The sequence below is a fragment of the Phodopus roborovskii genome, unplaced genomic scaffold (assembly GCF_943737965.1).
Source record: "Phodopus roborovskii unplaced genomic scaffold, PHOROB, whole genome shotgun sequence".
NCBI lineage: Eukaryota > Metazoa > Chordata > Mammalia > Rodentia > Cricetidae > Phodopus > Phodopus roborovskii.
The window spans coordinates 31,550,371-31,567,214 of NW_026126410.1; the positions used below are offsets into that span (position 1 = coordinate 31,550,371).

Here is a 16,844-nt window from a genome sequence, read left to right on the forward strand (position 1 = left end):
CTACAATAAAATGGTTAGAAAATCACACTGAAAATGGAAAGGAATACATGACTGATTGCTACAAGGTATTATCAACCACAACTATAGTCAGTAATTTAAAAGTATATTCTTTCTTTATGTTAACACACACAATTTGTTTAGAGTTTTCACACATTTCTTTAGAAGTTATCTCTGGGGTATAATAAAAATATATTTTATTTACTATGAGTGGACAAGAATGACCTATCCAATATTTTCAATGTTGGGTGACAAAGATGTGTCACCTGAAGAAGAGAAGAATAATTGAAATCTAGTTAGAAAACGATTTCTATAACACAGGCAAAAGCATAAAAGGTCTAATACTCAATGGTGATGCCTAAGATACACTCTCAAAAAAGGTAGATTGATTTTAGAAGTTTTAGGAATTATTTGTTTTGGAGGAAGGACTACAGGTATTTCAATTGAAATGATATTACTAATACTCCATAGAACAGTTAGCTATCAGGAGAGGAATTGGGTAGGATGGGGACAGTAGAGCATTTCAGAGTTAAGTCACAATGTACCTAGGCCAAGATACTGTGTAATTTTTTTCAGGGAAGATATTTAAAAAACATAATGGTTTTAAATATAAATCTCAAAAGATGCATATAAGATGGAGCCAAAGAATCAAAATATTTGAGGAAGAACATTAAAAAGTAAGAAAATAGACTAAAGAAGACAGTCAAAACAGAATCAAGGGTTTTTGGTCATGGTTGTAAAATAGGTTATGATTTATTTGAGTGTATCATGCTGATTAGAGAGAGGCAGACACAGAAAAGTTAGACTGAAAGGTTTTTTTATCCACTGATTTCTGTGTTGCTATATTCTTTTCTACTCATCCCAAAAATATATAATGAGAAAGGGAAGTGGATTGTTCAATGATGATATTAGGATTACATGAGAATTTCATAGCCAGATGAAATTTCAAATATTATAATAAAAATGATAATTAAAAAAACTTTGAGGAGGGAGGCTGGAGAGATGGCTAATTGGTTAAAAGCACTGACTACTCTTCCAGAGGACCAGGGTTCACTTTCCAGCACCCACTTGGCAGCTCAATGCTGTCCATAATTCCAGTTCTATTCCCACCCTTTCATAGACATACAATACATGCAAAACATAAATCCTTATAAAATAAAAACATAAATAAATTAAAATAAACCTTTGAGGCCTGGTATTTTATGGTTATTAAAACATAAACATGATTTTATACAGTGAGGGGTGAAGGGAAAATTTTTTCCAGGGAAATTCTTTGGAGAGAGTGAACCATCATTGTCATCTCATAAAAGAAGTGGAAAATTACCTTTCCCTTGCTAGGTGTGTTGAGGAGAGCCTTCTTCTTGCCCAGAGCTAATAATAATATCCAATATTTTTTCTGAACAATGACTTGGGGTCTCATGTAACAATGTCTGCCTTATGCTTAGGAAAATTGGAATGTCCTAGGAAAGGAAAGGGGGGAAAGGAATATACTTTATCAGGAAAACTAATTACATGACAACAGAAAAGTAAAACATGTATTTGCAGAAGGGAAATAAAGACAGACTCATGTTAAGATCTGCCAGAAAACTCTTCCTGAAATGAGGCATACATGTGAGTGGACCACTGAGGGATCTGGATGCTGAGGATAGTGTACCATAAGCACAGAGGCAATGCTACTGTGTTGAGGACAGTGGGAGCAGACTCTGTGGGGATGAATCACAGCTGTACAATCAATCTTGTGGCTTTCCTGTCACACATGAGAGTGTGGAAATACCCCAGGCAATAGATGATACCACAAAGCTTGACAGAGAAAAGATTGCCAAGTTTTCCCCATTTAATTTCCCACCTGGTTCTTGCTCTGTTCGTCTTGCAGATGAGGAGGAGAGATTCTAATTCTAATACAGTTTGTATACTAATTAATAAGGTGCAAAGGATATTCCTAAATAATAAAATTTACCTGGGTATTAGAGATGCTTACATTTAAATTATTGTTAGTTGTGTTTTATATATAAATATATATATATAGATAGATAGATATAGATATATAGATATAGATAGATAGATAGAGAGAGAGAGAGAGAGAGAGAGAGAGAGAGAGAGAGAGAGATTTGTCAGCATTGAGTTTATCCAAGGTAAAGCAAAGCATAGAATCCCTGAGAAAATCTTGAAGGAAGCAAGGAAAGTAATAATTCACTATGTTCCTGATGACATATTAGTATCACTGATGTGATAACATTTGAATGGTTGGGAAGCAGAAAGCATGGTGTTGTGTTTCCCTTTGAACTCCATTGAAACTCACCATCTCATGAAGTAGTAAAATTAACAAGGCAAAATCATGTTGACAGAAGATTGAAGTAGAAGTCATAGAGAAACAGCAATAGGTAATCTTTGCAAATCTGCATATTTTCAAGCAATATTGGTGGTGAATTTAAAAGTTAATGATGATAGCATATGCAATATCAAGCTACTTCTCTGATTTTGCTCTGTCAACTACTTATTTCTCTTTGTAAAGTCATCATTAACTAAGGTTGGCTTTCATTGAATTACATTAACAAGTGAGCATTGTAAAGTAAGGAAGTTAGTGGCTACTATGATATGGAAATGATAAGCCCTGTCTTTTCATGGGGATCAGGAACATGAAGAGGGCCATGGAGACTTTAAGATATTGTATGGAGATGTCCTCTGACATCAGTGTTGACAGTTCACAGAGAATTTGAGTACAAAACAGTGAGGCAGTAAATTATGTACTTATCAACTTGTCATCTGGTTTAATTGGCAATGTGTCCCTGTAGCTGATCACTCTGGTACAGTGCCACAAGGACTCAGCTCCAGTGTTCAAGACACATATCATAAACACTGAATTGAATTTTCAAGCATCCTTACTGTGTTGTGTCACTTTAGCTCCATGGAATGAAACTTGCTTAATTATGTATCCTGCTAGGTCATAAATGCCATCAGTGTAACAATAAAGAAATCAGGTAATTCTCCATACATATATTATATTTTGTTTTATATTAGTTAAAAACTGACTTTTTATAACTCTTCTGATAATTTTATTAAATATTTAAGGGTAGTTTCCTATAGCTTATAATTATTTTTGCATAAAGATCTAAAAACAGAATAAAGTAATTTTTTTATATACAATTTGATAGTTATCACAGAGAGAATGGAGGATTATCACTGGTACAATTTCTAAATTCAGTCACTTAAATTTCATTCTAAAATGCAATTTTATTATGTTATTGATTACTCAAAATTACAATCTTATCAATAGGAAATGAATTATTTTAAGCTTTCCAGTATTGTTAGTGTTCTACTTCTTACACTTAATTTTATTTTAATTTACTTCGATTTAGTTAATTTCATATTGATAAGGACTAAAGACAAAGCCTTTTCTGTTCTTGAGAAATACTTTCCTTGGTCTCAAACAAATAATTCTCCTTCTTAGCATTTGCTTGATATATATTTCCTGCCTTGTTTCAAACTCCTGGGTACAAGCAAGGCTATCTTCTAGGTACAGTTAAAATTTGAATTCCTATTTTTTATGCAAACATACTGTGGTTCTATTGAATATGTAACAGATGATTCAATTTTTGTTTGTCATATTTCCAAATGTTATTATGTTATTTTATAATTCATCTGTATAGTTTCTCATTACACTTTTTATAAATCAAATACTTGTGCAGTGTATAATATACTTTTGTTAAGTATGCATGCATATATATATATATATATATATAGTGTTTAGTGTTTTCATTTAAACTTGTTATTTTTCTGGAATAAAATGGTGAATGAAAATATATTTCAAAGATTTGTTTAGATTCAGACTTCTTGCCTTCCTACTATCTGAATAATAAGTTGTAATAATACAAATATAATAAAACTATAATTTTTCAGATGGCATAGTCACTAAAAGAATTTGACTTAACCTATAGCTAGCAGCTATGTTTTTGCAGTAAAAATAATAGAGAGAATTGTCCTTAAGAAATTACAAAATCCATCACTGAAATCCCCCATAATCTCCTGCATACAATTTTCTCCATTTCTCAGGAAATGGTGATTTAGTTTCGCAAAATGTGTATATTTTATAAAAGTGTGAATATAATTTAACTGACTTGGAGAACAATCTCTCGTTCCTTATTTCATTTCTTAATCTCTGTTATACAGGTAGCACCATTCAGATGCTTCATATGCATCAAAATGAAGTGACTAGAAATGACAGCAAGGCAATGTAATTTCACTCTATGTCATGCTGATTTAGCGTTGACACAATTGTGTGTTATTGCAGAGTTTTAAATTAATCTGAATGACCTCAGTTTTATTGCTGTTGAGATTCTAGCAATGATAAAAAGCCAAGTCATTGGAAATAAATGGAGGATGCCTAAATAACATGACATAACAAGTGCATAGTTTCACTAATTTCCCACAGTTTCAGTAGACATTATCACAACATTCAATACTTTTTTTTGTAATGCACTTGTATTAATGAACATAGATGTCTCCCATTTCAGGAAAAGTGTATGCCTGAAATGCAAAGATCAGTAAACACCATCCTGTGTTTTTGTGTTTTATGGGTACTAATAGATCAGTGCAAGAACATGGAATTCATAAACTATTGCTTTGTTTGATTATATCTTAATTCTGAAGTGTGACTACTGAAGGCAGTGTATCATGTCAATCGCTGGTGGAAAGTGAGACTATTCCAATTCATCTCAAGTTTTCCAGTGCCATTAGATAATAATTGAAGTTTGTACACACCAGTGTTGACAGTCTCCAGAAAGAACTGCTCTCACAACATAGCTTATATTGATAAAGTGCTTCAAAGCATAGCTGTCTTCATATTTAGTGTTATTGGCCTCATAAAGTGTTCTTCCATATTAGAGGAAATTCATATCTCAGCATATTGCCTTGTAAAGGAGGCCATTTCATCCATAGTCTGAGTTCCCTGGTGGCCTTTAGATTACTTTTCAGGATTTAAAATGCCCTCACACATACACACACTGGGAACTCTCAATTCTGACAATTCAATTTCACTAACTAAAATCCCCTACAGATGACTTCAGACTTTGTCATTTCCCTTAATAGTTACCAAAGAAAAAAATAGATTTTAACTTTTCAAATCAAAATGTACACTGTGAACTTAATGTATAATTTGAAGTTATTCTCCAAGTATAAATGGAAACATGTAAGCAGATATATTCTATGGCATTGCATTATAGCTACATGGTTTCAAACTCTCATATATACATTGCCCTGCCCCCAGCAGATCTCCACCATCACCACACACACTGTACCCTCAGTGTTACTCCCTGTCTCCAAAGAAATCTACAGCTCCCTGTTGCTCCCAGATTGACTGTCAGCCATTTCCTCGGTACATTTAGCCATAAGTTTTCTATGTCTGAACAGAGAAAGATTTATAGTGAACTGTTCTGCACAGACCTCCATTTCTTTGTCCTCTCAGGAAATCCTTAAGACCATCTCAGTACTATTGATATGTCATGTGATTGCAGTAACTCTACTCATCCATCAAGGAATCCTGTGTATCTTCAGATTCTTTATGTCTGTTATAATTACTCAGACCAGCACATAGTGTTTCTATTTAATATTAAAATATGAGAGGAGGAAAAATGTAACATAAATCTGTGCTTTAACCTTTGCTTTGTTTTGTGTCTATGAGAAGTTTATTAAGTAAGCTTTGAGTAACTATGATTCGTAAATTCTTGTCACATCAATGAAAAGTTCAAGTTATTTGTACTTGTCAATATCTCCTCATTAAAACTCCAGTGCAAAGAAAGAATTAATAAATAATATCTTATGGTTTTAGTTTTAAATTTTTGTTTGGGGTGGAGTTGCAAGGGTAGAGGGTGGAAGCCAGGGAATAGAACATGAGTGGAAAGGAAGGAAGAACATAAGTTTCCCCTTTTCCTTAACCATGACCAGTGGAGGATATATCCTCTATTTCATTAAGAAAATGGGTGACCAAAGCTGAGTAACCCTCTGTTACACACTTCTGCCTACAAAAATTTGGTTGTACCTTAATATCTGCATTTATCCTGTCCTCCAGGGACAGAATGAAAAACACTGCCATCTGTCAAGTGGCCGTTTTTGTTTGTGTTGAATGTTTTTTCCTACTTTCCATAATTTCAAACTCTCCTCTAAGTTTGTTCAATTTCAGAGGAAATAAATAATAATGTATGACATAGAGATGTGTTTTACAGTAGGTGGATATTTAACCATTTGAAGTAATATATATATATATATATATATATATATATATATATTGTATAAATATTTCTTGGACACACACATTGATTTCAAAGTAGATGGCAGACATCTTGACTGAGAAAATTACCAATTTGTGAAGCTCAAACAACGGGTAGAAATCCACACATAAGAGTAAGTAAAAAAGAAAGTAACTGAAATTTACAATGTTCATTCATAGTCCCTAATATATGATTTACTAAATGTCATCATACAAGAAAAAAGCTGATTACCTTCCCAGCTTAATGATAACCTGATGCAACTAGAAATTCACAATAAAATCCATAAGAGTGACAGTTTCAACCCCGGAAAAGAGCTGTTCAAAGCCAATTAATGAATCTTGAAATTGGAATGTCAGTGACAAAATGACATTTGTGTTTTATTTTTCCCTTCCATTCTTGTACTTTCCTTACCATGACAACAGAACATACACTAATACAAGTTTTGAGGCAAGTCAATGAATATCAGTAAAAGAAGAACTGCACTGTATTAATGACCTACTTTTATTTGAAAATCCAGACTTTTTAATTTGGCAAAATGTATATTTATACTGTTTTTCAGAGTCTTACAATATATTGTAGTTATATAGTATCTTCTGATTCAATATCAGTTTCTCAGAAATGTACATGCTCCACCTGGTGGTAGAAATTTCCATTTTTAATTTTTCATTTTTTAATTAAGGTATCAAATTTATATCTTTATTTAGCTAATGTATAAAAGTGTGTTCTAGAGTGAGAAGTTAATACATATTAAAATATATTGAAATCACACTATAATATTCTTTTACTTAACATTACCATTAATTGGAATTTGGAGACTGTATATAAACCATTACAGAACATTTTTGCTTGATTTACAATTATTTAAATTTTTTTTCAAAGATAAACTTAAACCACTAAAAGTACTTAAATATAGATATTTTTCTAACTATTTTACTTATGTATTTATTTATGTAGTGTTTATCTAGTCTTTATGTTTTCATCCTACATTATTTTATTAGTATTGATTACTCTTATTGATATGTATTAGGACTTCTAATATCATATTTAATATTTAATCCACTTAGATATAATTTATATAAATATTTTCTGAAGGTAATTGTGATTTATCATGCTCCATTACTCATGAAGCTCCGTTGAAACTCTACATCAGAAACTTCTGAAATAGTGAAGCAGTTACATATAATCATAGGTCAATAAGTTGTCTTTGCCTTTGTATTACAAAGTGTTCAGTTTGATTTATTATTTGTGTTTATATCTTAAAATAGGGCCATATGAATACACACTTTAATGATTCCTCTGCCTTTGCAAATTTTGTGTCTTTTACTAGGCATCTTCCACTTGAAAGTCCCAGAGTCTTCTCCTATTGGCTCAGCAATTGGACGGATAAGAGCAGTAGATCCTGATTTTGGAAAAAATGCAGAAATTGAATACAACATTGTCCCTGGAGATGGGGGAAATTTGTTTGACATTGTCACAGATGAGGATACACAAGAAGGAATCATCAAATTGAAAAAGGTATACAGTTGAAGTTTTGTATTGTGAACAAACTATAAATAAAAAAGCAAGAAAAAGAATACCTATTTTTTCTTCAATTAGAAATATGTTACATATGAAATATAAACTCCAAAAATGTATTACTATATTTATAGGTGTATGTCTTCAATATAACCTTAAGACCTCTTAATCTGGCCAACTTACAGATTTTAAATTTCTTCATGATGTTGACATTAAATTTTCAATGAGGTATAGAGAAAATTGTTTTTACTTACATAGTTGATATTATGAAATTGTAACTTCTCAGAGAATGCATATATCTAATTCATGCTATGCATAAAATTTGATGCAATTTTAAAAGAATACCAGCTTGAGTAGATGAGATGGAGGATTGAAAAGCCATTGAATAATATAAGCATAGTTTAACATGCCATTCCATCAAAGCTGAAGAGAATTTTAAGAAAAGAATGAACAATTAAAACCAGACTTATGATATTTCACTGGTGAAAAATTAATTGTGTCTGGAATAGGGCAAGGGCTTATTTGTGTGATATTTTGATCAGGAATTTGACCTTATCCTGCCTATGATCTAAGAATCTGAATAAAGATTAATATAAAAATAAGACTTAGGGGAAGTTATAAGAAAGTAATGATGGAAACTCTATATAGTAATGTAAAAAGAAATATACTTGTTAGAAAGATAAACAGAGAACAGGAGTGGAGAGAGGAAGTAGTAGAGAACTAAGTAGGGGCATTAGGCAGACAGAATGCATAACTGAGATGGCAAACAACAGAATACCCAGGGCAAAGAGTGGTGAGGGAGTATGGTGTTTAGTTTGATCAACTTGACTTAAGATAGAAAGAATCCCTCTCAAAGTCATTCTCAATAGGGGGTTCTCTAGATTAAGTTAATTTTCTGATACATCTACAGTGGACTTCCTTGATTGTGTTAATTGATATGGGAATACTGGCTAAATTTGAACAATACTGTTCCCATATTTAGAATATACAAATATATGGAAAGCTGCTTGAGACTAGCATATGTTTGTATATATTAATTAATCACTTTCTGTTATTGACTGTCAATATTTGTGGCTAATTACTTCATACATATGCTGTCTTGATTTCTTAGCAAGAGGAGACATAACCTGGAGTTGTGAGCCAAACAATGTTCTCTGTTAAGTTGCTTTTTGGTCAGGTCATTTTTATCTCAACAATCAAACTTGTGGAAACTAGTATGTTAGAATTGTTTAACGGGATGAATGTTGAAATTTTCAGATATTTGGGATAGAGAAGCCATAGAATGCTATAAGCAGACTTACAATTGCTGTTCTAGTCAAATCTTGAAAAAGATGAATGCTGACAGAAACTTGGACAGCTAAAACACAGCTTATGATGTTTCAGAGAGGAAAATGAACTGTGTCAGTCATTGAACATGGTGATTTGTGTGATATTTGGACCTGAAATCTGGTTTTATTCTGCCTTAATAAAACAATTTGAATGAAGATGAATGAAAAGACAAAGGACTTATGTGTTTAATGGTGGAAAGGAGTGTGGGAAGCTTAAAATTTGAGGAAAGTGAGTGAAGCCAACTTGTGATAGTTAAAGGTATTAGCATCATTAAAGAGAAAAGTGGTGTTCAACTGGTCAATAGCAAAGTGATTTCTTTGGGTCAGCTCTTGAAAGCTAAGGAAGCAGCAGACTAATGGGTCTTGGTAAGGAGAACTTGATAACACAATCCACAAATTACCTGTTTAGAAGGCAAATAAGCAAGTTTAAGGGTTGTGGTGGTATTAATGTAATTGGGCCCCATAATCTCATAGGGGATGGAAATATTAGGATGTGTGGCTTTGTTGGAGAAGGTATTGCCTTGTTGGAGCAAGTGTGTCACTATGGGGCAGGTTTGGGGGTTTTCTATGCTCAGGGTGCAAACCAGTGTATCATTTGAATTCCTATTGCCTGCAAGATGTAGCACTCTCAGCTTTAATACCATGTCTGCCTGTAACCATCCTCACTATCATGATGAAAATGGACTGAATCTCTGAAACTGTTAGTAAGGCAAACCAATTAAATGTTTTCTTTATAAGACTGCCATGATCATGTTGTCTCTTCACAGCAATAAAAACCCTAACTAGATCAGATGAGGCTAGGAACTCTGTGGTCAAGTTCCAGTCACCACAGTAAAGCACTATCTTTGGTTTCTGTTATGGCGATAAAACACCATGACCAAAGCATGTTGTGTAGGAAAGAGTTTATTTGGCTTATACTTCCACCTCACAGTTCATTATGAAGAAAATCAGGACAGAATCCCAAACAGCCAGGAGCTAATATAGAGGCCATGGATGGATGCTGCTGACTGGCTTATTGATCATGGCTTGCTCAATACGCATTCTTATACAACTTAGGGACTAAGACCAATAGCTGAGGGACCACACCACTCACAATGGGCTGAGCTCTTCCCTGTCAACCACTAATAAAGTACACTGCCCATAGCTGCATATTTTGGAGGCATTCTCTTAATTAAGGTTTGCGTGCTTCAGATAACTAACTTTTGTCAACTAGACATAAAACTATAATCAGTAACAGTCCTAAGAAGCCATCGAATGAGGCTGGAAATATAAAATTTCAACTGTGGTAGAGGCAGCAAAATATGAAATGCCAAGCTGTAGATGATCTACCAAGAGGGTTTGCAGATGTGGAGCAGAACAAGCTTATGTTTAAGACAGAGTTGTGTGTGCTTCAGCTGTAAGAGTGGAGGGATGGTACAGCCTAAGCTCTGAGGCCTATCAAATTACATTATAAGCTCCAGGTGTTGGACACTTAGCTTCAAGATTTGATATTTTCCCCTCTGGATTCTTGTTTCTCTATGGACTGATTACTCACCACAGTCATCCAGTTGTTCCATCTTGAAATATGAAGTTCATCTGTGATATCATAAATTGGAAATGTCTTATTTGACTATATTATGATGGCTTGAACTGAACAGTTGTTGGAATTTTATAAAACAATTTTCATTGAAAGTGATTTGCATGCAATATATTCCTATCAGGCTTTTCCTCCATGTTCTCCCAAATTCTCCTAACCCAAATTCATCACCGCACTTCCAACTCCACACTTCCTTTCTCTCTTAAGAAACAGACAGGCAAATAAAAATACAAACAAAAGCAATAACAAAATGAACAAGCTAACAGATAAAAAAAGATAAGACTACAAGAAAGGGATAACACACAGAAAACATACACACTCATGTGAGTGTGAGCATATGCATACATACAGAAGCACCCAACACACAGACATGCATGCACACACAGAGAGAGAGAGAGAGAAAGAGAAAGAGAGAGAAAGAAATATATCACTCTAAATGAAACATCCACCACCCAATACACATAAGAATTCACACTGCCACCCAACACACACATACACAAATTCCTAAATACAATGCAAGTAAATGACCAGTAAGGAAAGTTACAAAAATATGCACAAACAAAGGAATATGAGCAAAAAATTCCAAAAATAAGATACTACTGAGTTCATTTTCTGTTGGCAAACTATGGCTGTGCATGGAACCCTTAAGTGTGGTTTGTATACCTAGTGACACTCCATTGGAAAAACTAATTTTCCTTTGCATGAAGTTGCTAATTGGAATAAGATTCTTAGTTGGAATTGGTACTCTTGTATAATTCCCCCTCTCAGCAGTGGGACCATGTCTGGTTTGGACCTGTGCAGAACATGTGCATGCTCTCACAATCCTGGTGAGGTCACATGTGTGTCAGTCCTGTTCTCTCTAGAAGACACCATTTTCTTGGTATAAGCAATCCCTTAAAATCTTATAATCGTTTCCCCTCCCCTTCCACATAGTTTCCTGGGCCCTGACTAGAGATATTTGATGAATACATCCTTTTTAGGAACATGTGTTGCAAGATCTCTCACTCTATGTACATTGTCTGGCTTTGGGTCTCTGTATTAGATCCTAGCTTCTTCAGGAAAAACAATCTCCGATAATGCCTGCATGAGATACATCATATTTCTAGGAGCCATTTCATTACTATGTGCTTTAGGACTATATGCTACCTTGTTTCTTGTTTCTTTCTGTAATAGAACATTATTCATTGTGTTGGCATTAAAATAATTATCAAAAATAGAATTCATTACAATAAATTTGACTATATCACTCAATAGAAATTGTGGAACAGGTGCTGAATCCTAGACTTGGAAGATAAAGCTGAAATAGATATATTCTTTTACTAAAGCAGCCTTTAATAGTTTGGGGGAAGGGGCATACTTAATAGTGATAAAATCTGTAAGGACACACATTGTTGTAAAATGACCAATAAGAATAAGAATTTCAGCTAAAGGAAGCATGCTTAACACCGTGGTATCTGAATGATGTGTATTCAAAGAAAACCTGAGCAGTAATCTCTTCAAACATCTCTGAGGATTTAGAATATGGGCAAAGAGACTGAGTAGCCAGCCTCAGGACATGAGGGACAGGATGATGGCAGGAGATGAGACCCAAGATGAGGAAAAAAGCCCACACATAGGGTAAGACTTTGATTTTGATCATGATGGATAGTCTACTGTGAGTTTAGACTAAATTGCTGTCATGCGCCAAGAGTTCAGACATTCAGTTTGCTTTGATGATAATTGTGAGTGAGGAGAAAGGATAGACATTCCCTAGCAAAGATACAACAGACATATTCACAGAGCTGGTGTGGGCTTGCAATAGGACACTCACAGACAGTAGAGTGAGAACTGAAGATGATTTTGTATTTTAAAAGATAAAAGGACACCTTTAATGTACTCAGATTATCTGGTAAATATATCAAATATTTTAGTAACTACAAAGCTTACACCTAAAATTAAATAAAAATGCAACAAACTTTGCAAGAAAACTAAAATTATATAGCACTAATTAATTTGCATTGTGTGAAAATAGATTTTCAATTATGCACACTCATAGATACACTTCTTGATTAAAACTGTTTCTATGGCCAGGCAGTGGTGGCACACACTTGTAATCCCAGCACCAGGGAGACAGAGTCAGGCAGATCTCTGTGAGTTCAAGGCCAGCCTGGTGTACAGAGCCAGTGCCAGGATAGGATCCACTCTACACAGAAAAACCCTGTTTCAAAAATCCAACCATCCAACCAATCAACCAACCAAGCAACCAACCAACAAACCAAATGCTGCTATGGAATCTTAAGAAGATAATAATAAAAAAAAATACAGGCAGAAAACTTATGAAAATTTCAAAGTTAACATTTTCAACGTTCTTTTTCATTTGATAGTTCTGATGTTAAGAAACTTGCCCATGATCAAGATAAAGGAGGATTTAATACAGACCTCTTGGCTCTAGGGACAGTATTTTATTTAATTATTGTTTATTCTTCCCTCATATTACATTCTGATCATACTTTACCTTCCCTCCTCTCTTCTCAGTCCCTTCCCTTATCCTGTTACCTCCTCTCTCTCAGGATGCACTGCTCCTCCATTTCCCTATAGAATAGAGCAAGCCTTAAAAAATATAACAACCAAACATGGCACAGCAGGTTGCATTAAGACCAAACACATCTCCTACTATTAGGGATGAGGCAACCCAGTAAGAGGAAAAGGCTTCCCAATAGCAGACAAAACAGTCAAAGACAGCAAAGACCTCATTCCCTCTGTTAGGAGTCCTACAATAACAGCAAGCTACACAATCATGTTTGCAGAGAACCTAGCTCAGATCCATCCAGGCTCCCTGATTGTTGCTTCAGCTCCTGTGAACCCCTAGTTGATTCTGTTTGTTGTGTTCTTGTGCTGTCATCAACCCTTCTGGAACTTACAATCCTCCCTCCTTATGTCAGTGGAATTCCCTGAGCTGCAACAAATGTTTTGCTATGGGTATTTACATCTGTTCCCATTAGTAAAATTAAAAACAAAAGAAAGAAAAAGAAGGAAAGGAAGGAAGGAAGGAAGAAAAGAAGGAAGGAAGGAAGAAACTATATATTCATAAGAGAAATACTTAGTTATTTAAAAATAAAACCAGAAGGAAACAAACAACAAAAACCCCAACAACAACAGAACTATCCATTCTTTAAAAACACTATCTCTGAGCACAAATAGTATTTAGATTGTGTGTGTGTGTGTGTGTGTGTGTGTTTGTTTTTCCTTTGATAATTTTTATTTAAATTTAAAACAAGCTTGTTTTACATGTCAATCCAAGTTCCCACACCCTCCATTTCTCCCTTACCCACAACAACCCCCATTTCATCCCCTTTTTGCTCCTCAGGGAGGGTGAGGCTTTCCACGAGGAGTCTTCAAAGTCTGTCATATATTCGGAACAGGGCCTAGGCCTCGTGTTTAGGCTGAGAGAGTATCTCTCTATGTGGGATGGGCTCCCAAAGTCCATTCGTATACTAGGGATAAAAACTAATCCACTACCACAGTCCCCATAGACTGCCTAGTCAAATATATAATCAATATTTTAGTAGGAGACAACTTTGAAATAATGGTTAGGAGTGCTTGGATGAAAATACTGAGCAAAACAAAATCTATACAAACTTCAAATTACATTATGTCCTAAAATTGGATAGAAGGTGTTCCCTTTGCAGTCTCAGCATCAAAACCCAATGCAAAAGTTTCAGTGAAAAGTGAAATTCACGGAAGAGTCACATTTTAAATACAATGTATACATTTAGAAGATCAAAACTCTAGTTGAGAAATGAAGTGATTTTAAAAAGAGAACTACTTTAAATTTGGTCTAAAAGATTTTGAGATGCAATTAAGGAACAAAGCATGAGGTTATTTGGTTTTTACACTTCCTTTCTTTTTTAAACCCTCCACCCTTTAAGCTTTAGAATGTTTCGCGCTGTAGGGTGCACATTTTCATTATTGCTTTATCTTCTATCCTGCCCTTGCTTCCTATTTACTACTTTCATTTCCTTTTTCTCTTCCCAGGAGCAGGGATGTAAGTAGATGAATATGATGCTCGGGTTTATTTGAGCTGAGAAGAATGAAGACAGGCATTTTTATTTATTTTATTTTTAAACTCAACTTTGATTTATGTTATGAGGACTCACTTAGAATGTCATTTCTCTGTCACTTTAAATTCAGAGTAACACCATGATATTTACAAATCTCTCCCAGGAACAGGATATTGATAATAAAATAAAATAAAAACAAAATAAGGACACTGACTTGCCTCATCTCATTTTGTACTGAGCTGAAAATAAAATACCAAAACTCTCTCAACTCATACATTGTTGAGCAATATAGCAATAGGAATGACAACAAAACAAGAAAAATACCATAAAAATCTATTCTTGTGTAAAACTTGAGAGATGGGCCATATTCACAGTAAAAAATAGATGATTGTTTAAAGATGCATGAATTAAATTTTACACATTAGTAATGGATATATAAAAATAAGGTGTGTATTTATTTAATACAATAGAAATTGAAACTTAACTTAATTAAATCTTTTCAAGATAGAAGCTACAAATTTAGTCATGGAAATGCTTGTTTCTCTTGTTTGTGTAATTATAACAATAGTGTGAGCATTTAGAGTACGAAAGATTTTTAATATAATATGTAATTTCATCAATAATTCTGTGCTATTTCAAGAGAATAGGTTTTATCAACAAACAAGTGAATATGCTTCGTTGTTAATGGGAGAATGAACAAAAAAGTTATTCTTAAGTATAAAACAAGTGACTACAAAATAGAAAATAATCTTATTTTGTTATGTTAACTGAATTAATATTTTGTAGAAAATTTATATAGACTTTAAATAGCATTAAATTCAAAGCAGAATGATTTACTGTAAAGGAGATCAAATTCATGACTTACTGTTTATACGAACGATAAGCAAGTGTTAATGGGTTCTTGAGCACCCTTTTTATTATTTTCTCATTAATCAGTAACTTTGCAAATTCATTTTCTAGTTAGCAATGTTGAAGACTTAGTTGGTAGTATAGTACCACCAAGTGGTCGATTTGGGAAAAACTCAGGAATATGACAAATATTTACCATTTCTCTAATCATTGTTTTGTTTCAATCTACTTTTAAAGTAGATTAAATTTAAAGAAACAAACATTCTTTGCATCTATTAATATAATTTTATGTTTTAAGTAATTTCTTTTGCCTTAAAGAAATACTAATTGGCACAGGGTGAATGGGTATGTGATTAAGAGTGCTATGTGTTCTTCCAAAGGTCTTAGCACCCAAAGGTCTTAGTGATTCAAAAATGTCAATAACTCCAACACCAAAATATCCAGTGCACTATTGTAGCCTTTACAGTCACATAATGCTTGTGGCTATTAACCATATAAACAGGCAAAGCACATAGTGTATGTGCGTGTGTGTGGATATGTGTGTCTGTCTTTGCATATGTGTACATGCCTTAATTCAATTTTCTAGACTCCTAGAAATTATTAACTCTGAATTACTCAAAAATAAGAAATACTCAAAGTAGATTGATGTGCTCTCTTAGATTAAAGTTAATTTAATTTTTATTTGAAATTCAAAAGATGCATTCTGTTTCTGGTCTCTATAGAGATTTTTATGTTTGGGTTGGGGATATAACTTTATGACAAGTACGTAAAGAGCATTACACTTAAGCACAAAGACCTGTGTTCAGATTCATATGCAGCTTGAAAATGAGACTATAATGCTAAGTTCATAGTGATGGTTGCAGGAGGATCCCTTTTGTTCAGAGGCCAGTAAAATTTAGGTAAATTGATAAGTTCCAGTTTTAGGGATACAACTGCCTCAAAAAATAAAGGAAGACATCTCTCATGGACTTCTGCCTTTCATATTCATGTATAAATACATGCACATATATCTTCACATAGATATACATGCATCTATGAAGCTACAATACAATGTAGTATTAAACACTAACACAAAATAGATATTTCTATGTATTGTTTCTCATTCACCCTTCCTACACTTATAATATAGAAAATCTCTTAGGCTGGTTTCAATACCCTTGACCTCCCTTTGCTAGCAGGACATTAAACTCGTCCAGTGTTTCTACTGAGTCAGAGTTAGAAGTCCACCATCCACCCTATGTTTTGTCCTAAGCCAGCTTTGCTCCTCATTTCTACC

At 33.9% G+C, this 16,844-nt stretch overlaps 1 protein-coding gene across 1 annotated transcript in view; it reads left to right on the top strand.

Annotated features, from left to right (window-relative positions):
• The window catches only part of Cdh12 (cadherin 12), a 263,017-nt gene that overhangs the window by 200,117 nt on the left and 46,056 nt on the right, over window positions 1–16,844 (top strand). The window contains exon 5 of the mRNA XM_051182582.1: window positions 7,588–7,775. Within this exon, the coding sequence (XP_051038539.1) occupies window positions 7,588–7,775 (188 nt within the window). The remainder of the gene's footprint in view (window positions 1–7,587; window positions 7,776–16,844) is intronic.